Below are 25,957 nucleotides of genomic sequence, written 5' to 3'. Positions count from 1 at the left end.
CATACCTATGTGCGCAGTGTACTATTTGTTGTAACCAATTGAAACTGATTAATTACGCAAAAGAAATAAGATTTATATTTGAAAAGCAATCACAGAAAAGTTATTTCGAAATACTTGAATATACATACATTGGTTCAAAAAAAAAAAAAAACGAGCTGATGTGTGCATCACATGACTTCCTTTTACTCCAATTTAATGTCATTTCCCCATTATTCGCTATTTTAATGTGATTCAATATTTATTCTCTAAATATCACCAACAATGGCCAAATTGAAACCAAAAAAAAAAAAAAAAAACTCCGCCAAATTTGTCGCCAAGTTGGCGACAAAACTTGGCGACCAAAAGACTGGCGATATATCGCCAAGTGTCCGACAAATTATAACGCCACTTGAGTTTACATCGAAATTAACAATGATTTCCCCCCAAAAAGGTGCAAAAGACCCCCTTAGGAACATCCGAAAGCAACCAAAAGGGGAGGTGCACAACTAGACCCCACTACGAGTCTATGTACCAAATTTCAACTTTCTAGGACATACCATTTTTGAGTTATGCGAGATACATACGCACATACGCACATACGCACATACATACAGACGTCACGAGAAAAGTCGTTGTAATTACCTCGGTGATGGTCAAAATGGATATTTCGCGTGTCTATACATTCTTAGGCACTTTTCCGCATGTGGTCGAATCGAAAAAAAAACTCAACATTCATTTGGGGGTGAGCAAAATGGAAATTAAGGGCGATTTTTGAGTGAAAATTTTTTCGCGAATACAATACTTCCTTTTTTGTAAAAGGAAGTAAAAAGAAATCAATTGTTTAATTCATTAAAAATATGGTAATGCAAATGTTTTCTAGTATTGTAATATGCTTCACAAAAAATGTGCCAGAATTATTTATCTTTTTTTTATTATAATTTGTTCATTTATTTAAAAATATTTGTACCATTGGAAAATGGCCCAGTTATCTATTAGTAAGCAACATAGTTATGCAATTAATTCATGTGCTTATTCATTTTGTTAAATGTGGTTGACAAATAAAAAATTCCTTGACATTAGTTGTTCGTTAAATAACATTTCCTTCGTGGATATACTAGTTTAATATAGAATAGTCAGGAGGAATGAGTCAGTGGCAAAAATGGAACAGGGCGGTCATTCCAAGCTCGTCAGCTTGCGAGATCGAGATTCTCGCTCACGTGATCGGTTGTGACGTAGAAATGTCGCAAAGTAGTATTCTAATCTACTCGAACCTAGCCGCAAGCTAAGTTCGAGTAGATTAGAGTACTAGTTTGTGGCATTTCTACATCACAACCAATCACTTGAGCGAGAATCTCGATCTCGCAAGCTGACGAGCTTGGAATGACCGCCCAGATGCATTTGCAAGCCGAAATAAAAAGAAATATTATTTCATGTCATTGTTTTAAAAGTGATCATTTTTTAAATACTATGTTATTAATATACAATGTACATATGGGGAGAAGACGAGGAGCGTTCACCACGTAAACTGCCATTGACATTTTCAGGGATTGCTTTTTTTTTAAAAGGGAGGCGCTTTATAGCATTTTATGGGTTCACCATCACTCTTATGGTGTGGGGGGGGGGGGAATCTCGTATATATGAAATGGAGCAATCATGCAACAGAATTCAATGTCTTAATAAATAAAATATATAATCCATTTTGCGCACATTGTAAAAATAAAATCAGTAACCTATTTTGATTAAGTATTTATATTTGTGATGAACTGGAAAAGGGCAAGAACAGAAGAATCAACCCGAATGGTTCCAACAGAAGGACTTGGTGTTATATTTAAATTCACCAATTTCTCTGTTGCACTTTTCGGTACACTTTGTTCGTCAGAGAAATAGACTTGACGCGAAGGGAAGTTAAGTTCTGTCAAATTTTATCCGAAAATAAAAGCTATCAAGTTTGATACAAGATATGCTTTTAAGTTCTGCATTAAAAATACAATATGTTGATAATTTTGTCTTGAAAATATGGAGAGAAAAACTGAAGTTTAAGATTGTTTAACAAACAATCCCACTTTTGAGAAAGTAACCCCCCCCCCTCCCCTCCCCTGACGATATTGTGATTATGAATGAAACTACTATATTATTTCATAAATTTTCAAAAATTTATAAATATGCATATGTTTTGCTGTTAACCATGCTATTTGTCATTAGAAATTCAGAAAAAAAAAATCCACGAATGATTCTAAAATTGCTTGTTTCATTGCTGTTAGATATGAAAGAACTGAAACTGATATGGTATGCAATACTATAGTAAAGAATTATATTTTAGAAAAAATCACGGAAAAAGGATTCTGAAATTCTCGGAAACGTTTTTGAAAATTGTTTGGAGAGTTCCGAAATACTCGGAAATGTTTTCGAAACTTTCATGAACCACATCTGCACAGAATACTCAGAAACATTTCTGGAAATTACGGAAAGATGATTCCGAAATACTCAGAAACGTTTCTGAAAATTACAGAAAGAGTATTCCAAAATACTCAGAAACATTGAAAGAGGATTCCGAAATACTCAGACACGTTTCTGGACAGTATAGAAAGAGAATTCCGGAATGCTCAGAAACGTTTTTGAAAATTTCATGAACCGCAGCTGCACGATGTACTCAGAAACGTTTCCGGATTTTTTTAGTGTACATTAAAACTATTTCTTTCAGTATAACCCTTACGTTCGTACTTGATACATTGGAATCAGATATTTTGTCGATGTTAGTTAAACTGCGTTTATAAAGGGGCGCTAGACGTAGTTAAGGGGGAAGATTTCGAGATCTATCCCGCTCCCCCGAAATTCTGATTCTATAAGAAGTCATTGAAAATAAAGGCATTAAAAAATGTTTTCCAGGTCCCAAGCAATATTCCCTTCCTTGGGAAAAACTTCTGCGATTCGTTACTTTTTCCCACTTTCAAGAGGCTCCGCACTCAATGGAGCCTTAAGATCAAACATGATCTCTTAAAGACGCATAAACGATGATTGAATTTTAATCGAAACTAGTTTTCATTACGATGCATCAGTAGTACTTAGTGAGTAGAGGAGGATCCTTAGCCCTGAACGGTCGTCCGGATTTTCCTACTCTGTATCCTCCAGCAAGGTGTCGCTCAGTAAACGTAATTTTTTAGTCGAAGAAATTTAAAAAAAAAAAGAAAGTCTCTAATAAAATGTTGACGTTTTTAAAACGACAATTCAAACTCAGAAACGTGAATGGATAATTTAAAAAAGAATCACGGGACTCGGGAGCGTCCCGCTCCGCCAAGGAAACCAAACGTCAGCAGCCAACAGAAGCAAATCCACCGCCAAAGACGAAAGAAAATAAAAACGACCAAGAACAAGATTACACGACAGAACAAGTTAGGGTTTTTTGGGTTTTTCACCCCTCTGTATCTCAGCCCCATGAAGACCCCCGGAGTTGATTTTTGGTACACTCAATCTCTAGTGGCCCCTGACGCCGTGAACCAAAATACAATCCCCTGGACCATCAGGGGGAGGAGGTATTAAAGTTATAAAATCGCTGTTCATAAAAGTTTTCGCTTTCTTTGACAGGGCCCAAACGAAAAAAGGAATCAAGCTGAAATTTAGCACACACATTTCTTGTGCCCTACTGATGTGCTTTTTGTGCCATTTGACCCCTTCACCCCTCATTTTTACCCCCCAAATTGTACCTTCCCGGGGTTCTATCATAGCCCTCCGGAGGGCTACGGTAATGATTTTTTGTCTACATATTCTTTGGGGGCCATTGAGTACATATACAAAACTTCAACCCCCAGGGACATCATGGACCGGAGTAATTAAAGTTTGCAAATCACTAATTTTCCCTAAATTCTTATGTACTTACTCTCAGCTCATAGGGTTTGTTTATCTCGGACTGCAATTGCAAGGTTATAACTGATCTAACAGTTATTCCAAAGTTGTCTTAGGAAATGAAATTCAATCAAGACTAAAACATATCCGACAGTTGCAACTAGACGTTAAATCGCGGATATCACTAATTTGCCACAGCGACTGCGCATGCGCGCAGACTTAGCTCATTGGGCTTTCTGTTTTCAGATTCTATGCTGTTTGTTTATACTTAAGCAGAGAAACAAATTAATGAATGAGATTAGAATGCTGCCCCCCCCCCCCACCCCCAAGTTTCGACGATATGAAATTTCCTTCCCCCTGTTTTTCAATTTTAATATATTTATAGAGGGAAGAAATTTTAAATGTCGATGCGAAACTGGGGTTAAACCATTACAATATTTTACGTGACAAATTATATGAAACTGTACGCATATGAATACGGCACATATAACTTTTTAATTGAAAGCGAAAAATAGCACTTTTTTATTGGTTTGCTTATTTTCTAAATTAATTGATTTTTCACAAACAACACATAATGAATTGAAAATATATGAAATACGTGTGTGGATATCCGTGCTTTGCAGTAATTTGTTTGCTGAAAAAATTTTTGCAATTAATTTAAGCAAGACTTTTAATGAGCTTAGTTCGCGCGCAACATGCGCATTCGCTATGGCAAATTTGGGATATCCGCGATTTGACATCGAGTAAAGTTGTATAGATCTTCTGACACATTCAAATTTAAAATATTTAATTGCTCAGTTTTTTTTTTTTGCTTGGTGATAACATGCGTTATTTCGTTTTTTAAATGAACTTTTAAACAAAACTAGGTATTAAACAAGACAAAGACTTCTATCAAGAAAAAGATAAATCACCAAACAATTAAAATTATCCCATAAAACGTAAAATAATCCTCGATTTAAGAAAAAATGTAATAAAACAAAAAGTGAAAAGCTAGATTAAAATAGTCTTCAAGCTGTAAAACATTTAAAGAAACCTTCATGAAAATGTTGAATAATCTGTCAAATAAAGAAACTAATAGAATTTATTGCGAAGTGGTAAAATACTCGAAAACAATATAATTTAAAATATAGTATTTTATTATCCAAGAAATTTTTATTTGCAACAGAGAGTATACAAGGATTGCAATAAAATTTAAACCGCCCAATTCTCGCAAAATGAACATAGAATCTTAATAGTCAGAAAATAACTTGACGTAAAATTAGGCTAACCATTATTGTTCCTTAAAAACACAAAAGAGCATTGTTTCAATTGAAAATTTTCTGACTTGAAGTTCTCAATTCTAAAAATACAGACAAAGTAATATTATCAATGCAAAAAGATGTGATATCTCATCAAAAACAACCCTGTTGTAAAAATTTCCCCGCCAAGAAAACCTTTAACTTTTCCGCACAAAAAAAAACCTGCTTCCTAAACCCAAAAACCCTCAGCCATAAAAAGTTATGATATCTAGTTTGCTCGCCAAGTATCTGCCAAACTATCATCCTCCCTCTTCTCCTTTTTCATCACAGCTACTTCCATTAGAACCTCCTCCCACCTTCAACTCCTCAGAAATATGGATAGATCTTTTAAATTGTTTATCTTGTTTGGCGAGAAGCTTTTTGCTCACCAAGCAACCACTTCACTTTGAAAAGCTTCCCGCCAAACAAGATTCTTTCTTGGCGGTTTTTCTTCTTTCAAGGTTTTCTTGGCGGGGAAATTTTTACAACAGGGTTGTTTTTGATGAGATAACGTTTACCTCTTAACCTTTAAAAAACTCAATGAAAATATCAATCAGTGGGTATGTTCGAATAGAGCAACCGATTCACCCTGTATATTGGTCCTATGACGTTTGGCGATGTCTGAGGCGAAAATGTTGCTCAAGATTTATTTTCGATGTAAGTGTTGCGTTCCGAGCTTTGAACTTTTAAAACATTTGGAGAAATAGACATTTATAGTAAATGCAATTTTAGGGTAACTCTTTCCTTGTGCACCATAACACTTGTGTCAGATATACTGCGAAAGAATTTTAAATAGATCTTTCTAATTTTTGACTGAAAAATGATTTTAGAAGTTTATTGAATGGTACTTGGCTGATAGGTGTCATTTTCAAATTCATCACTTTCTCTGTTGGTACTTTTTGATTTAAATTAGGCTATTCATTGTGTCTATTTGTGACAGGGGTGCCCACGGGGGGGGGGGGTTATGGCGCAAGTTGCGGCATAAAAATGGGGGGGGGGGGTTCTTTAGAACATAAAACTTTTGATTTTTGGAAGGGAAAATAAATTAAACTTATTCAACTAGAAATACATGCATAAATAACACCTTTTTGACGTACTCATTCCAAAATTTATTTGCCGTGTATCTTTTCCAATAAAGGGATTATCAAAGACGGGATGGAATTAGTATCCGTTGCAAAAATCCGATTTGATTTCTCTTTAATCTATATCCATACTAATAATATAAAGCTGAAAAGTTTGTTTGAACGGGCTAATCTCAGGAACTGCTTGTTCGAATTGAAAAATTCTTTTTGTGTTGAATAGTCCATTTATTGAGGAAGGCTATAGGCTATTAAAAAAAAAAATAGATTAATTGAAATATTTGTAATTGCAAATTAAATGTTTAATTAATTGTTTAGTTCTAGCATTGTTTATCCGGCGAAACATTTTAAATTGCAGAAAAAAAAAAAAAAAACCGCTTCATTTGCTAAAGGGAAGGGTTGCGGTAGAACCCCTATATAGGGGCCTTTGGTTACGGTATTATTTTGAGTTTTATAGCTACAATTAATCTTTTTATGTGTTTTGGCGAATAGTTTTAAATTCCAAAGAGACGTTAACAGATTTTTTTTTTTTTTGAGCAATCACGATTGCTTATTGCTTTTATTTGACCGTCCTTGATGTTGTGGTTCCTTTTTCAGCTTGGGCCAGGGACATCAGACCACCGCCCACCGGCCTCTGCAGGCGCGGCTCCGAGCACTGCCTCCTGGAATCCGTTTCTCCTGGTCGATGGCGTCCATGTCCTACACACACACACAAGCGCGCGCACTCATACACACAAGCCTTTACACACATACACACACGCCTACGTGCATACACACAGGTCTACGCACACAAACACATGCACGCACGCGCGCCTACACATACACACACGCCTGCACACATACACACTACTATACACACGTAACCGCCCAGGAGGAGGGGTAGGCTTGGGGGGACAGGAGCTGTTTCTAGAAACAATAGCCTCCAATGAGTAGGGCCCTGTCGCAACTCGTGATTGCGAAAAACATAATTTGAATTCTAAGTGTCAGAATTATATATATGTATAAATACAGCTTATATATATATATATATGTATATCTTTTTTTTTTCTTTTTTCTTGAAAAGGTGTTGTACGCATTTTAGTTGAAGAAAAATTATCATTTCATATCAGAGGGGAGGAGGAGCGGGGGGGGGGGGGGGGGGGGCATGGATTTTTTTTATTCAACGGACTTTTTTAAAATTCTTAGCACCGGCATCACCGTGCGGGTACTGCTAGTTTATTATAAACTAACTGCGTCTCCCGGCTTTGCAAGATCTACTTCAAAAATGAAAGTAAAGTCAACCGATGACGTGTTTAACAATCAAGCTTAAACAAAAAAAAAAATCTGTAAAATTTCCCGACTGATCGCCGGAAAAGTAACCAAAAAGGAAAAATTTTACATCCCCCGATTACAGGATAAGCCTCAAAACAAAAGCGAGAATTTTAGTTGTTCACAGTCGAGAAAAAAAAAATGGCAACAGAACTTTCTTCTCAATGATATTATTGACGATAGTTAAAACTGAGCTTGCAGTAGACAATAAACTACCGATTTGATTGATATTCCTTTACTTAAAATTTTTTGGTATAACTTTTCTCCTGTTGATTTTACAGCCTCATTGATGGTTTTGAAATCCGACGGAAGTAAATCTACTTCAGGGGTGTTTTTTGAGGGCTTTCGAGTTAGACTAAAATCGAACGGATCGGTTAATTTTTTCGGGTAAAACAGGCCCGCTGCTAGGCGTCTGAGCGCCCGCGTGCGAAACGTATTTTGGTCGCCCCTCCCCCCATATCATGAGATATTCGGCCCCTCCCCCGAGGGTCATGAAAATTTATTTATTTATTATTATTATTTTACTTAATTATTTATTTATTTATTTAGAAGTAGGTTGAAAAAAACTTAGTAGCTTGATTTACCCAGCGATCCCCCCCCCCCCAAAAAAAAGAAATTTTGCCTGCGCAAAAATTTCCATGTTCTGTGCTTCCTAACACACGAGACAAATAAGTTGTTCTTTTATTGCTACGTGAGAAAGCAGAAAATGAATGACACATTGCCACTTTTGCAATTTATAGATTCTTCTATCAATTAGCTTATTTTGGTGATTAGCTAGCACATAACGCTTACTATAAGCAACCTGTTGCTTCAGTATCTTAAATGAAACTTTTCAAGAAAAAAAGAATAAAATTAAGTCATATTTTTGATTTAATATTTCTCTGGAGAGGGAGCTTGACATGTATAAAATAACTTCGGAGATTAAATATCGGCAATGAAGGTAATAAGCAAGTAATAAGCTTAGTAAGCGAGTAATATGTTTAGTTTATGATCGAAAATATGAAAAACAGATCCGTAATTAATGAGACATGAAATAGTAACAGAAACAAGTACAGCAATTAGTTGTATGTTTATTTTGAGAACGTTTTTAATATTACATTTCTATTACAAAATTTCAAACCCACTAAAATTGTTTTAAAACAGTTACAAAAACCAATATGATTATGAGTGGGTGTAGAAAAGAAGTCAATTCTCATATTAAGTAGAAAACATAAGGAAGTAAGTAATAGCATTTTTTGATTTAAAATGAAAAATACAAGCAGGCCCGTGCTGGGCCTCCAAAGAGGGCGGTGGAAAGATTAGTCGAAGGGCGCCAATTTTTTCAGGTGCATGTGTTCACACATTGGGGCGGGGGGGGGGGGGCTTCCTTTTCCAGGAATAAAAACATCAATTCTGGGGAAGTTTTTTCAAATTCTTTCCATTCAATTCATTATTCAACTTCAAAAAATATAATTTTGTTCAGTAAGTTACCGCCCTTTTGCCAGGGCTAAGGTAAAATATATGAACTACAACGCCAGCTCAGTCATTCCAGCCGAGGACTGCAGTTTCGTGCTTATTAGCGTTCATCAGCCCGGCATAGGAAGTGACTGAGCTGGAGGTGGTAAACCTCTTAAGGAAGCCAAGAGTGCCAAACAAACTGGTAGCTAATACAGAATTGTCTGGTCAGTGCTAATTCTGTATTCGCTACCAGTTTGTTTGGCACTCTTGACTTCCTTAAGGGGTTTACCACCTCCAGCTCAGCCATTTCCTATGCCGGACTGATAAGGGCTAATAAGCAAGAAACTGCAGTCCTCGGCTGGAATGACTGAGCTGGAGGTGTTTTTCATGCATAATTTTGTTATTTTGTTCCCTCTTCAAGATTGAAGTAACTTTAAGGAGAAAGAAATAAGAAAGAATCATATAGGAGCATGCAGCTTTGTGTTCATGCAGGGCCGGATTTAGACTTAATGGGGCCCTAAGCTTTTTCAGGAATTACCCTTTTATAGTCCGAGCAACTTCTCTGTCGGTCGCATGAAAAGCCAGTTATAAATGCTTCCCTCTTTTTTTTTTTGAGCAATCACGTTTGCTCATCGTTCTCACTTTACCGTCCATGGCGTTTGGTTCCTTTTTCAGCTTGAACCAGAGGCCTCTGCTGCACCAGCACCCACCGGTCTCTGGTTCTGAGCACTGTTTCCCGGAATCCGCTGCTCCTGGTCGGTGGTGTCCATGTCCTAGACACACGCGCACTCATACACAGGCACACTCTCACACGCACAAACTCACACACATACCTGCACGCATACACACAGTCTACGCACGCACGCGCGCCATCACACACCACTATACACACGTAACCGTCCAGGAGGAGGGACAGGTTTGGGGGACAGGAGCCGTTCCTAGAAATAATAACTACAGTGAGTAGGGTCGTGTCGCAACTCGTGATTGCGAAAAACATAATTTGAATTCAAAATTTCAGAATTCCAATTAACTTTTAAATTTTTTTTTCTTTTTTCAATGTTTTTGTCTCGTTCTTCTGATACAAAAATCCACGCTTTACGTTTTTTTTTTAATTATTTTTTAAATTTATTCTGCTGTCATCTTTGAACTGACCTTAAGAGGAGGAATTCAATCAACGGAATGACGCAGCTCCCCTTTTAGTGGAGCATAGAGTATCCCCAATTTCTGGGGGTCCGGTGGTCCTCCCCCGGAGGAATTTTGAAAAATAAATGCAAAATTCTGCATTTTGAAGCTTTATAAGGAGTAATTAAAACTACAAAAGTACCAGGAAAAAATAGGCAAACAAAACGCTTTTTAAAATTTTATACTCTTTCGCAAATTAGGATAATACATGGTAAAAATTGTTTTTGATTTGACTAATTAATGACAGCAATTGACAGAGAAAAAGGGCAAGGGAGGAGAAGAGATAATGCATTGTTACTTGTTAACATCGGCTTCACTTTTCACTCCAGAGTTGTCGTACCTACCACTATTTGTGACTTAACCAGTTGGATTGGACCCCGAAGACAGCTCTGATCTTTTAAACCGAACCAGAAACCGAGCAATCCCTGGTCCAGTACTTGGACCAGGGATTGCTCGGTTTCACTTGGAGGACTTCATAACTACGAGCATATTTAACGTCCCCCCAGTCACCATTAATGAAGACAGTGGATCTTCGACCAACGAGGATCGAACCCGGGACCCTCCGCTCACAAGTCTGACACCTTACCGATCAGGCCACCATGGCCCTGCCGTCGGCTTCCGAAGTACAATCACTCTGCCAACCCATTGACAAATACAAAATGATCAATAATTTAAAAAAAATGCTTTTAAAGAAATTGCGTACATATTTAGAAAATCGGTAACAGGAGGGTATCATACTGCGGATTCGGGTCAATTAATAAAATGTATTCACTTGATAAGAAATAAAATTGATGCACAATTTGCTAAGAGTTTCAAAGAATTTTCTGATTATTTTCATAGACTCTAGAACAATTAAAATTAATTACGGTACTTCATTCGCATTTCCAATCTTGGACATTTTAGTATTGGATTGTATAGTTTTACCGTATTTTATAATTTAGTAAGAAACAGTTATTTTAAGTTTAAAAAAAAATAAACTATAGATTTCTCTTTACAACTTTCTTTCAATTATAAGTAGTGCAGGAGAACGAAAAGGAACAGAAATACTAGTATAATATTTTTTTTCATGCTAAACAGATTGATAATATACAGTAGAAGTAAGATGAAAGCAAGCAATAACAATAGAATGTTCAGTACTGCATTTAGGATTTAAAAAAAAAAATGACAAGACATGAGAAAAGTGAAAACCATGATTTTTACATTTTTGACGCAGGATGTATTAAGTAGCTGGATTTGATAAATTTTGGTATTCCCCCCCCCCTATTCACTCCCATTTGTTAAAAAAATTTAAATTCAACGTTTGCAGCCACACCTTTTTCAAATTTTCAAGGTTTGCAAGCACTTTAAAATGAAATTAATTTTTTCAAGCATTCTCTTTTTTTAGGAACGAATCATGTGGGAGGTTGCAGTATTTTGGAAATGCATGAATGTATTTTTTTTTCAATGTATTATAAACATGAACAGCGACAGAAAAGCTTCCTCTGGTCTGATTTGTGTATTTTTTTCTGTTGACTTGCGAAATGTGGTTGTTGCGCGTCAAAGTAAGTTTCTAAATTCAAAAACTCTTACCATATTTTTAACCTCTTCAACGCTTCCAAAAGTCGCGGGGCAATGAAATCATTTGTACTGTAGTCTTCAGATATTCCTTCGTGTAGAAATTGTGACACAAGCAACTTGGACTTTTTAACTTAGAAAAATTTAATTATAGCACAATAAACTACAATGTTAGTTGCAAATAAAAACTTGTTAATTAATAAACACAACATAATGAAGATATCTGTGACGAACTCGCGCGAAATGTGAAGAACTGTGAACTATTACATACTGCGATAAGAACTGCTACGAGGTGCGCGAGTCCGGCTAATTTATTTAAACTTAACTACTCAGTTCAGTTCAGTTCTTGGGCGTTTTCCACACTCCCCACCTTGAGTTCAGGGCTCGGGACTCCGGAACTCAACTTCAATGCTGTCAGGCTAGGTGATGAACTGGTGGTGGTGGTGCAACACAAATCCTCAAGAACAGTCACAGGAGGTTGTTTTAACTTTTGAAGCTCACAAGATGACACCGCTCCCAACTCCAGAGAACACAACTTTTTAACAGGACGAATGAAGACACCCGTTTTTGTCTTGACTTTAGCAACTCGCACACATCCATCCTTACTTGTGAACACTTCTAGAACTTTTCCGAGTGGCCAGTCAATTCTTTTACAGTTATCTGTCCACAGGATAACTAAATCACCAACTTTTAGAACTGGAGAATTATTTCTATTAGTCATAGGTTGTCGCAACTGTCCGAGATATTCCACTCGAAATCTCGAACGGAGATCTTTTCGTATTTTCTGCGTGTACGCGTGACGTTTATTTAATTTCTGATGATCCAGCGCATCTAAGTCTGGAACACCGATTTCTCTAATCTCTTGCAAAAACATAGAAGGGGTAATCGGGGTAAGATCTTGAACGTCATCACTAACGTATGTCAACGGTCGTGAATTTATGATACTCTCACAGTCGCAGAGGACTGTTAACATCTCTTCATAATTCAATGATGTTCGACCCAAAACTTTTCTTAAAATTCTCTTCAAAACTCCTACTAACCTTTCCCAAAATCCTCCCCACCAGGGAGCAGAAGGGGGGATAAAAATCCAAGCAATAGAAGAAGCAGTAGTTTCATCTTGAATCTTTTTCCAATCAATCCTACTTAATTGATTTTTTGCGCCAACGAAGTTCTTACCGTTATCGGAATAGATAATTGACGGTCTGCCTCTTCTCGCGATGAATCTCCTCAACCCCAAAAGAAAGTTATCTGTAGACACTGAAGTCAACATCTCAAAATGAACAGCTCTAAAAACAGCACAGGTGAAAATCAAAATCCAAACTTTTGAGTTATCTTTGAGGATCAAGGGTCCTGCTAGATCTATTCCTAGAATTTCGAAAACTGATGCATCTTTTACACGATTTTCCGGTAAAACACTCTCCTGAACTTCGGGAGGTTTAGAGTTGAATCTTCGACACACAATACAGGACTTGATTGCCTTCTTAATGGTTTTCCGGCTCTTTAAAATCCAGTACTTTTCGCGAAGCGCTGACATAAGCAGTTGTACGCCACAATGTCCTAACTCTTTATGTTTCCACCGAATGAGGCTAAGGACAACCGGGTGTTCGGAGGGAAGTACAACTAGAAGCCGAAAATGCATGTCATCATCTCTAAAAAATATCTTCGTTTTCACTCGAATCAAGGCATTGTCGCCTACGATTGTATTGATCGATCTTATTCTTGCGTCAGGATTTCTTCCAAAAGCTTCTGATTGAATCTGCTTTAAAATTACTTGTTCAGCCTTTGGAAGCTCTTTACTGTCAAGAACACCAAATCGTCTATCTTTTTTGGATTTTTTACAATTTTCTACAAATCTGTAAATCCACGCGGTGATTCGTAGTAGTTTAACGTAAGAAGAATATCTGTAGTAGTATTTTCCCTTATCTTCGGAGTTAGTAGCTGTGATTATAACTTTCTTCTTTTCTGCGTTCACTACTTCCATGTCAGGCAGAAATTCGTCTTTCGGCCAATATTCGGCAGATCTCTTCAACCAGTCCGGTCCGCACAGCCATTCCGTACGCAATAGCTTTCCTAAGGTACATCCTCGGGACGGAATGTCAGCTACGTTCATTACTCCTGGTACGAATCTCCACTGTTCAATTTTTGTCAGTTTTCTGATTTCTTGAACACGATTTTCTACGAATGTTGCCCACGGGCCTTCCTTTTTTATCCAAAATAGCACATCCATAGAATCTGACCAAAAGACAGTTTTTACGGCTTCGAGACGTAAGTCGCATATGATGGTGTTTGCTAATCTAGCTCCAATCGAACAAGCTAAAAGTTCAAGATGAGGGATCGTAACCTTTTTTAAAGGAGCAACTCTAGCTCTAGCAGCAACTAACTGACAAGTTACTGGGGATCCATCCTGTTCCACTCTAAAATATATGCACGTAGCATAAGATGTCTGACAAGCATCACAAAAAATGTGTAAAGTTATGTCTTTAAGAGTAAATGGTAATTTGGATAAAGTCGTGGTATTTTTAGACTGTACAATTTCGCAATCTCATTTTTCCACCTTTCGAAACGCTTCACTAATTCATTGGGAAGCCGAGAATCCCACGAAGCTTTGATTTTCCAACATTCTTGTAAAATTATTTTGGGTATCAAAGTTATTGGGCAAGTAAAACCAATCGGATCGAAAATTTGATGTGTAACGGACAAAATAGTTCTTTTCGTGATTGGTCCATCTATTGTTATTTTTCTAACATCGCACGACAGCGTGTCTTCCGCGGTGTTCCACAAAAGTCCTAAAACAGATACTTGCTCATTATTTTCAAAGTTAGCGATTTCAGGAATTAATGCATTACTTTGCCAACCTCTAAGATCAAATTTTGCGGATGACAAAAGTCTGCAAGAATGTTCACGGAAATTTTCTAATTCTGCTACGCTGTCTACGCTGGCCACACAATTATCCACATAAAGAGAATCTCTAAGTTTTTTAGCAATTTCTTTAAGTTCATCTGGGGCTTGATCGAGATGGCAAGCAAGTGTACCGGCCAGAAGAAAAGGGCTGCAACTTACGCCAAAAACGACACGAGCGTGGCGATAAAGTAGTGTCTTTTCTGGATTGCCCTCTGCCCACCACAAAAAACGCAAAAAATCCCTATCGACTGATTGTAAAGCTATCTGTAAAAAAGCTCTACGAATGTCAGCAACCACTCCAAATTTTCCAATCCTGAAACGGTTTAAGATGTTAGGGATCAATTCTATCAAATTAGGCCCTTTCTCGATACAATCATTAAGAGATAGACCTCCTGGTAAATGAGTGGATCCGTCAAAAACTGGACGAATTCTAGTAGTCGAACTTTCCTTAATTACTGCTCTGTGTGGGAGATAATGAGAAGCAGTTTCAATTTTATTTTCTGAAATTGGAATTTTTTCTATTATTCCCTCTGTTTCCCATTCACAAAAGACCTTTTCATAATCCCCTAAGTTTCCTGTGTACTTTAGATTTTTTACCGTATTTTTCAAACGTTTTTCCGCTAAATTTTTATGATCATTTAGCAAATGGGGATCTCTTACCCACGGTAAAGAAACAATATATCTCCCATCATTTTGCCTTCCTATTGTATCTCTAAAATGCTTTAACGCCAATTCTTGGACTTCTTGTTTATTTATTTTCTCACTAGGATCAAGAATTCCTAAAGAATCTAAATTCCACAAATCATTTATTTTAGCGTCATTAACATGAAGAGATAACAGTAACAGTGAATTATCTATGTTAGCTTTATTTGAGTCTTTTCCCATGAGTGTCCATCCCAACTTAGTTTTAACAGCGACTAAACCGTTCGAAAAATGTCTAATTCCATTCGTGTATAATTTATCTGCTATATCCGCTCCTAACAACATGTGTATTTCATTATTATTTTCTTCATACAAACATGTTTTACCCATTGACGATATATCACTCAAAAATATACCAGCCCGCTTCAAAATTTTAATACACTGACCTGTCTTAGCCTTCGGAATAAAAGCGCAAATTTTCTTCTGATCCATTACTTCAACTTTAAAACTATGCTTCCGATCAAGACTACTCAAGAGCACAGAATAACGATTATACTGTGCTGTAGTTTCTATCCCTCCAAAAAGCCCATGCTTAACAATTTCAGTTCCCGAACTCTTTAACCCCATTTTATTTGCAGCAAATTCCGAAATGTAACTTTTTTGTGACCCTGAATCGACAATTACACGCAGTAAATGTTCTAAACCTTGATTTCGAATACGCACAATTAAAGTTTGCAAATAAACTTCATTTGACGAAGATTGGTTTGAGAGGACGGAATTTTCAGAAGGGACATTCTTATCTACGTTAAGTTTCTGCTTATATTTAGTAAAACACATTAAAGAAGAATGTTTTCCCTTACAATGCTTACAATTTACGTTTGCTTTACAAAACCGAGAAATATGCTTCCTAATTTCTAAACACTTGAAACACGCTCCCTTTTTCATCAGGATATTTTTCCGTTCTTCTAGCGGCAAATTACTAGCGGATTCACATTCAGAACTGAAATGGGTAAATGAATCGCAAAATACACATTTAATTTTTCTGGGATTTTCTATCTCATCGGTAGAAATCAGCTCAGATGCGGTAGCGATTTGTTTCCTATTCTTCCTTGAATCATTTCTAACACGGTTTTTGACAGTGTTTTGCCTATGTGGCGGGAAAGTCTCGTTGGGAGAAATTTGATTTATGTTAACTGACATAATATGCATTGCTCTTTCTCGCGATATCAAAGATTTTGACAGAAAATCAAGTAAGTTTGTCAGATTTGAATGGGTATTACTTTCTAATTTGCTATATTCTAAAACTTAATCCGCAGGAAGGATTTGTAATAGCAGGGGGCATAATACACTAGTGTAATTTTCCGATGACAAACCTAATGCTTCTAAACACCGTATTTGCGTTGTACAGTTGTCATAAAATCTTCGAAATGCACGAACATCATTAGAGTCTCTAAGAGGTTGCATATTGATGATATTATTCATATGAGCACTAATTAATAAGTCAGTTTCAGCATATCGGTCCTTCAATGCTTTTATCGCGTTATCATAATTTTCAGCTGTAATTGGAAATCCTTCAACTGTGTTCATGGCAGTTCCACCTAAATACGCCTTTAGGTAGTTGAATTTGTCAACCTTATTCAAAAGTTCATTCTTATGTATCGCAGATTCGAAACTGTTCCAGAATGTTAACCATTGGCTCACATCCCCGTAAAACTTCGCGATAGTCAAGTTCGGAAGTTTAACTCGTATAGTACTGTTGCTGGTTGTTTCAAAGCTTCTATTTTGATTTTCGCCGATGCGACTGACTTCCAACGAATTCTGACGCATTTCATTAATTCGTTTAGTAGCTCGAAACTTCCAAACAGTCACTTTCTCGCGATATTCTTCCGAAATTTCATATTCTTTTTCGAGTTCGTCCTGTTCAAAATTAACTTCTAGTTCGCTGTCTACAGCGCTTAGCATTTCAAATTTTAAAGTTAATATTTCTACAAGTTCTTCCACGATGTTTGTATCTACCTCACTCTTTGCCAATTCTGTTTCTAGCTTATTTACTGCTTTTGTTACAGCAACTCGCATTACAGCACGCTTTTTACGTAAATTTTCTACACTTCTTTTTGACATTTTAGATTGAATATCTTCATTTGTTTCAGACATTTCAACAAAGTTCTTAACTTTTAAATACAAATCAAATAACTTCACTGCAATCCCGGCAGGGATGCCATGTTGCGCGTCAAAGTAAGTTTCTAAATTCAAAAACTCTTACCATATTTTTAACCTCTTCAACGCTTCCAAAAGTCGCGGGGCAATGAAATCATTTGTACTGTAGTCTTCAGATATTCCTTCGTGTAGAAATTGTGACACAAGCAACTTGGACTTTTTAACTTAGAAAAATTTAATTATAGCACAATAAACTACAATGTTAGTTGCAAATAAAAACTTGTTAATTAATAAACACAACATAATGAAGATATCTGTGACGAACTCGCGCGAAATGTGAAGAACTGTGAACTATTACATACTGCGATAAGAACTGCTACGAGGTGCGCGAGTCCGGCTAATTTATTTAAACTTAACTACTCAGTTCAGTTCAGTTCTTGGGCGTTTTCCACAGTGGTGTTGTACGTAATTGGTTAGAGAATACAGTATATATGTACACTCCTGTTTGTGAAAATTGCAACACCATGACGGAAGCATCATAGTTGAATGAAATTTAATACACAGTTGAGTGGTAATGATACAAATAAATGATTACATTTTTAAACCAAACAAACAATAAAGAGAGATAGAAGTAAGTATTTTGTGTGGCCACCACGCGCCGCAATAAGAGCTGCTACACGACTCGGCATGGAGTGAAACAAAGTTTAAATATCTGTCTGCGGAAGAGTATTCCATATTGTTTGTATGCGCAACCAAAGTTCGTCTGTCGAAGCAACAGGACGAGGATCACGAGCAAGACGTCGACCAACGAAATCCCATACTTGTTCGATCGGTGACATTTCCGGGGAATATGCAGGCCAAGGAAGAAGTTGTACCTGCTGCGAATCAAGGTAGGATTTGACAGTCCTGGCGACATGTGGACGGGCATTATCCTGCTGGAATACAGCACCTGGCAATCCTTGCAGGAAAGGAATAGCTTGGGGCTGTAAAACTTCGTTTATGTATCGGGTACTGTTCAAACTGCCCACAATTCGTAGCAATTGTGATCGTCCATGATATGCTATGGCACCCCAAACCATAACTCCAGGTGTTCGTTCACTGTGGCGTTCGATAAAGCACTCCGGAATGTGCCGTTCACCGGCATAGCACCTGACACGAATTCGGCCATCATGATGCCACAAATTGAAGTGGGATTCGTCAGAAAAGACGACCTGCTACCAATCAGCACGCCAGCTCTTATGCACATTGGCCCATTGTAGCCGCAGGCGGCGATGGTTTTGCGTGAGAGGAATCCTGTATAAAGGAATCCTTGTGCGCAGCCCACATTGCAGCAGACGTCTCTGAATCGATGAAGCACACAATGAAACAAATGTAGCTGTTGACCACTGTGCTGCCAATTGTCTAGAAGAAGCTGTGCGGTCCGTCAGCGCCATACGCACCAGTTGTCTGTCATCGTGAACTGACGTCACTTTCGGGGTCCACTTCCGGATTTCCGAGCTGTCCGACCCTCGTCCGTCCACTGCTTTCAAACACGCATGATTGTGCTGCTGTTGCGCTGCACACGAGCGGCTACTGCACGATAAGACAATCCAGCTTCACGAAGGCCGACGATTCTGCTCCGTTCAAACTCCGAAATGTGCTCAAATTTTGCTTTCTTTCGTTGAAGAGGCATAGTAAAGATTCAGCTAACGTTTACTCTAGCATATAACCAGTGATAATCATACACGCCTCGCTACAGCCGTCTATTTATATTCGGTTCGATCCGCCTTTCAGAGGGCGCTGCTCAGCATACGCATGCGCTACCGGTCTGCAATTCTAATCATTTGCATATCCTGCCCTACTTTACATTTCCTGCAATTTTCAGCTCACTCGCGTAAGTCCTTCGTGGTGTTACAATTTTCACAAACAGCAGTGTATAATGTGCCAGCATTTTGAAAACTATTTAAGATTAAGAAAAATACTTTATAAAAATTAAAAAAGAAAACGAAATTTCTATGCACAGTAGAAGCTTAGTTTATGGCTCCCCCTCTCATCTCTTGGCGCCCCCCTCCACCTCTTCGGATTGTCCTGGTCCTATGTTAAAAATTACCTTGTTTTTACGGGAAGAAGATATCGGGTTTTAGAAGACCAGCTTTTTAACTTCGCACCCCCAATCCCGCACGTCACTACTTTTTTGGCTTGATGTCCTAACGGGGGCGGAAAAGTGACCGAACAAAACACAAGCAGAACAAGTTTTTACTGCGCTGATACTGAGTAAGCCGTGAGCCCCTCTCCAGTCTCGAGGGTTGCTTTTCATTTATTTTTTCCTCTTGTCTTGATACACTTCCAAGAACATCATAGCTATCTAGTCTGCTTGGGCTGGTAATTGAGTGAACATTGGAAAAGGGGGGGGGGGGTCGTTTTGAGCAAACAAAATTTTTTGGAAAGTCAAAACTGATTTTTTTTTTTTTAATTTTTTTCTCCTGGATTTAGCATGTTGAAACTGACTTTGGCGCCCCTCAGGTGTGGGGTGCCTTGCACGCCCGCTTGCGGCGGGCCTGGGGTAGAAAGAGCCTTTTAATGCCTTTTAAGGTGCTAAAACTAAAATTGAAACAGTTCAGTACTTCTTTGCCGCTTGAAAATCCATCTACGATCCTTCTTGGATGCCCAACAAGTTTATCTCCCTGTCAAAATTGGTCGAGATCCGACATAAACTGGATTTGTATGGGGAACATGCATACATATATTCTTTGTTTTATTTATATAGATTTTCTGGAAGTAGGTAGCACAGTTCTGTATGAGGAACAGTGATGGGAGGGAGGTCAAAAATGGCTGAAATAAAAAGGTTTTTAATCGCTTTTTTCCCCTGTTATTTATTTATTGTTTGTAAGAATTTTGACCATTAAGCTCTAGGGTTTCATGGATTCCCCGAACCCGCCCACTCTCCCTTACATAACGAAAGAGTATCTACAGTTGCGTTTTTCGATAGTTGAATTTCGAAAAAAATACCGGCGATGGACCACCGAATATTTCCAATCGAAGACACCTAACCTTTCCAATTATCGTCTAAAACTATGTTTTTATAACTACAATTTCAAAATTTTTCCGGGGGAGAAAGCCCCGGATCCCCCTATCTGACCGAAATGGGAAGATTAGGCGCCGCAGATTGGGCGCCGTCGATTGGGCGCCGCAGATTGGGCGCCCGGAACATTGGGCGCCGAGCACTTTGGGCGCCGGGAACTTTGGGTGCCGAGCGTTTTGGGCGCCGAGCATTTTGGGCGCCGGGAATTGTGGGCGCCGGGAACTTTGGGCGCCGAGCATTTTGGGCGCCGGGAAGTTTGGACGCCGAGCACTTTGTGCGCCGGGAACTTTGGGCGCCGAGCATTTTGGGCGCCGGAAACTTTGGGCGCCGAGCATATTGTGCCAAATATTCCCGGGGCCCAAAATGCTCGGCACCCAATGTTTCCGGCGTCCAAAATACTCGGCGCCCAATGTTCCCAGCGGCGAATTCTGAAACGCTCTCAATGCTTGCGTTCGACGAGCTCAACCGGTAGCTACCGGTTAACCGATAACGTGACATCTAATGATCACGTGCTTCAATCAACTAATCAACAGATTAATACGGTTACCGGTTGATGATAGAACGCAGCGGTTAGCTACCGGTTACTCAGTGGTCGACCGGTTAGGATCGTCGAACAAAACCATTGGCGAAACGAGAAATAAAAACGAGCGCGTTCTATTAAACAGCATGGTAACCTGGATACATTAAAGCAACCCCGAGTAAAATGTAAACAGAGCCGCCCCTTTAAATTGTGAGGTAGAAATTGCATTGCGAAATATTGCTGTTTAAGTTTTAGTTCGTTTTAATTTCACGATTTACCGTTTTTGTGTTGTGAAATATTTCCGTTTTCGTAGGGTTTCTTCTGAATCTTAATTTACGTCTGTATTGTTGTTATGTATGGAAAATTCTACTTGCTGTAAACATACGCAATAAACTCACATTGAAAGAGACGCAGAACAGATTTAAACATGGTAGATAATACATGCTGTTTCGAAATGAGTTTCTTTGACTGTTGATTTTTTTTTATATTCTTGAGAATAGTAACTGAAACACGATCTGAGTGTGCTTCTCTTATGTTGTTGATGTTTTAATTTATTGGTTTTCTCAATGAACAATGGTTGAACAATGTTGAAGATTTTGGTTAATTCATCAAGTTTTTTAACGATAAAGATAAAAATGTCGTGAGAAAAATCTGTTAAAAATACTACCATTTATTGATCTAAGAAATACATTTTATCTCAGGAAAGAATATAATCCTTTTCATTTAATTTGTAATTTCACCTTCATCTGTCTCAGTTTTTAGTTTTATAAAAAAAAAAAAAAGGGGGGGGGAAGGGATGGGTGGGAAGATATTGAGTCACTGCTCCTGTGCTCTGTGGGGCTCGTAAGAATTTGAGCGACCAGTGTCAGGCAGGTACCATGGTACTTGGAAATTTCTCACAGCCACACCACCATGCTCAGTTTTTAGAATGAAGCTAATGATTCCCTGCCCATTAAGGACATGTCACGATAATAAAAAGAGCAGCTCTAAAGCATTTGACCTTATTTGCCATTTAAATTTTTAACACCGAGCGTACATTTTAAGCACAGGGATGTTTTTAATATCGTCAGCCTCTGAGTCCCGGCCCTTATGCATTTGCCTCATCTGCCCCACTTGTCGTCGGCCCTGCCAATGAATGATGAAGTAAAAATATTTACGAGAAATGTCATATGTCATTTAGCAAGAAAATTAGTGTTTAATAGCAAATAATTTTATTAAAATGAAATGTAAACTAAGTAAGCAAACATTTAAGCAGTAAGTGACGTCCCTAAACCAGTGCAAAAGAATTTACCATAAGCTATTCAATAAATAAAAATTAAAAACTTACTTTTCTAAAAGGAACCTAAAAAAATGTATTTAAAAATATTATGAACAAATCGCAGTAACAATGATTGCTTCTGAATTGATTACTTTATTGAGAAATAATTAAATGGATTAATAATAACCTACCATAAATAACAGTGGCTGTGAGAAATTTCCAAGTACTGTGGTACCTGCCTGACACTGATCGCTCAAATTCTCACGAGCACCACAGAGCACAGGAGCAGTGACTCAATATCTTCCCACCCATCCTTTCCCCTTTTTATTATTATTTTTTTTTTTTATAAAACTAGAAACTGAGACAGATGAAGGTGAAATTACAAATTAAATGAAAAGGATTATATTCTTTCCTGAGATAAAATGTATTTCTTAGATCATTAAATTAAATGGTAGTATTTTCTGTCATATATCGATATGCAACCGGTTAGCGGTAACCGTAACTGTTATCTTTGTGCGTGAAGTTTCAGTTCTAGTTCTATTCGTGATGTATATAGTTGTGTATGTGTGTTCGTGATGTATATAGTTGTGTATGTGTGTTCGTGATGTGAATGATGTGTAATAAAAGTATTGTGCCGTAATAAATGATGCCTCGCCTCTGCTATGCGCAAATACACACATGCCCACTCCATCTCAAAGGATAAATACATCACAGCTGGCGACGAAATGATTTGCGAACCCGTGAAGTGATGAAATTCTTCAGCGGAACTCTCGTGAAGTGTTTCAACAGAATCTAATGGATTAGGATAAAGCTCGATGCAGCCAAGGTCAAGGTAAAAGTTTTTTAATCAATCTTCTAGTAATATTTTATCATGGAGGCTCTGGTTCAAGCTTTAATTGAGCAAAACAAACTTTTAATGGACAGATTGGCGGTAACGCCAGAAACGAAACCAAATGAAGGTTCAAAAGTTTCTGTTCATTTTGAAAAGTTTGAAGAAGGTCAGGAAAGCTTCGATTCATTTCTTGAACGCTTTGAAGCATATTTAAAGGTTCAAAATGTTCCTGAAGACAGACGTGGGTTAGTTTTTATTTCACATTTATCCCCGAAAATGTATAATTTGCTCAAGAACCTGCTAGCTCCTGATAATCCTTCGGATAAAGATTTTGATTGCTTGAAAACTACTTTAAAAGAGCATTTAAATCCGAAACCACTAATTATACCCAGTAGACATGTGTTCTTAAATCGCAAGCAGCGGGAAGGGGAAACGGTTAGTGACTATCTAGCTGAGTTAAGATCCCTTTCAGTTCCATGTTGTTATGGGGAAGCCATGCTCAATGTAATGTTAAGAGATGTGTTTGTTAGTGGGTTGCGGGATAAAGCTATTCTTAACAGAATTTTTGAGGAAGATGATACGAATTTAGAAGGAACGCTGAAAATTGCTTTGGCAATGGAAAAAGCTCTCAAAGGTGCATCTGAGCTTTTAGATAAAACAGTAAATGTCCATCAGATGGGAGAAAGGAAAATTGAGAGGCCAGGTGGGAAAAATAAATATAAACAAAAAAGTAAACAGAAAGATGCATTCAAGGCTAAGAATAAATCGTGTTCGCGTTGCTCCGGAACGAATCATGATCGTAACAATTGTAAATTTATAACTAGTCAGTGTCATTTCTGTCAGAAGGTTGGGCACATAGAGAGAGCTTGTTATGCAAAACAAAAGTCTAGAGAATGTAAACAAAGACAAGTTAGTGTCGAACTTGATTCCGAAAATGGAAACCAAAACTCAGTTCCATTACATAGCATTATTTCGGAGGAGGGGAAAAGACCTCCAATTATGCTGAAATAATGCTGACGATTACAGTTGAGGGCAGCCCTATAGTGATGGAGTTAGATACTGGTGGAGCGGTTTCTGTGATGAATATAAAGAAGTTCAGGAAAATTTCTAAGAAGCCTTTGCAAAAGACTAACCTGGTTTTCACTACGTATAATGGGGGGAAAGTTGTACCAATGGGAGTAGTAAATGTAAATGTTGAATATAACAATCAAAAATTGAAATTAAATTTATACATTGTTAGGGAAGACTTAGACACCATTTTAGGTAGGGAATGGATTTTCAAAATCAAAATAAATTGGAATTCAATTAAATCAATTCGTGCACATGGGAAATATGATCTGAGTAAACTACTTAATGAGTTTAAAGAGTTGTTTGATGATAAATTAAGGGAAATAAACAATTATGAGGTAAAATTGGAACTTAAATCAGACGTTACACCGAAATTTTGCCGATCAAGGCCTGTTCCGTTCGCCTTAAAAGATCGTGTTGAACAAGAAATCGACAGATTAGAAAGGGAAGGAATTATAGAAAAGGTGGAAACATCTGAATGGGCAACGCCAGTAGTACCAGTCGTAAAATCAGATGGATCAATACGTCTGTGTGCAGACTACCCGGTAACCCTTAATCCTAGTATAATGGTACAACAACACCCTTTACCAAGGTTGGAGGAGATATTTTCTTGTCTAAATGGGGGAAAAGAATTCTCGAAATTAGATTTCAAACACGCTTATTTACAACTAAAGGTTCACGAAAATAGTCAAAAACTCTTAACAATTAACACAACTAAAGGGTTGTACAAATGCAAAAGGCTTATGTATGGGCTAAACGCGGCTCCTGCTATTTGGCAGTGCTATGTTGACGGTCTGTTCCAGGGAATGGCAGGGGTTAAAGTGTTTATGGACGATGTTCGTATAACAGGACCTACTCAAGATGCACATTTTGAGGCACTGCAAACTTTTTTTCAAAAATGCAAAGAGCACGGATTAAAACTAAATTTGAGGAAAAGTAAATTTTTTGAGGAAGAGATTAATTTTTTGGGTCACAAGATTGACTCCAAGGGTTTGCATAAAACAGATGAAAAAGTCTGTGCAATAGCGAGTGCCCCTAAACCAAAAAATGTGCAAGAAGTTCAAAGTTTTCTGGGGTTAGTACAATTTTATGGAAAGTTTTGTCCAAATTTGGCCACAATTGCTAATCCGTTGAATAATTTAATGAAAAAAGGGACAAAGTTCATCTGGTCGAAGGACTGTGAACAGTCATTCCATAACATTAAAAAGGTGATTTGTTCCCCACAAATTCTGGTGCACTATGACCCTGCACTTCCAGTAACATTGGCAACCGACGCGAGTCCAGTAGGGTTAGGCGCGGTGCTATCCCACAAAATGTCCGACGGAACAGAAAGACCTATAGCTTTTGCATCAAGAACTCTTAACAACGCAAAGAAAAAATATTCACAAATTGATAAGGAAGCCCTTGCAATTGTGTGGGCAGTTATGAGATTCTACCTATACCTAAAGGGACGAAGATTCATTCTTATAACTGATCACAAGCCATTAGTTGCAATTTTTGGATCGAAGAAAGGTCTACCAATTTTGGCAGCAACACGACTTCTTCACTATGCTTTGACTCTTCAATCCTTCCAATTCGACATCATCTACCGAAACACCAAGGACCATGGGAATGCTGATTTTCTCTCAAGGTTACCGACTCAGTCAGAAGAACTGGAAGTCCGAGATGATGTTACGCTCTTCCAACTGCAACAGATTGAGACACTTCCAGTCACTGCCAGGGAATTAGCCAAAGGAACAGAGGAAGATGAAGAAAGCAGACCACTGTTGCAGGCACTTCGAAGTGGAGAGGGTCTAAAGGGGAAGGAAGCGGAATACAGTCTCCAAGATGGTTGCATCATGTACGGATCTAGAGTCATGGTT

The 25,957-nt window shown here is 37.9% G+C and overlaps 1 protein-coding gene across 1 annotated transcript; it reads right to left on the bottom strand.

The window, feature by feature from the left end:
• Positions 1-11,990: 11,990 nt before the first annotated feature.
• LOC129224944 (uncharacterized) lies at positions 11,991-12,629 on the bottom strand. The gene has a single exon (XM_054859492.1). It carries the CDS (start codon positions 12,627-12,629, stop codon positions 11,991-11,993), a length of 639 nt encoding a protein of 212 aa, XP_054715467.1.
• Positions 12,630-25,957: the final 13,328 nt, after the last annotated feature.

The sequence above is a fragment of the Uloborus diversus genome, chromosome 6, assembly GCF_026930045.1.
Source record: "Uloborus diversus isolate 005 chromosome 6, Udiv.v.3.1, whole genome shotgun sequence".
NCBI lineage: Eukaryota > Metazoa > Arthropoda > Arachnida > Araneae > Uloboridae > Uloborus > Uloborus diversus.
The sequence above is the reverse complement of the archived record's forward strand: the minus strand, read 5'-3'. Positions and strand labels throughout refer to the sequence as shown.

What these genes read in the sequence shown, in the direction of transcription:
- LOC129224944 (XM_054859492.1), bottom strand. Translation starts at nt 12,629, where the DNA reads ATGTTAACAGTCCTCTGCGACTGTGAGAGTATCATAAATTCACGACCG.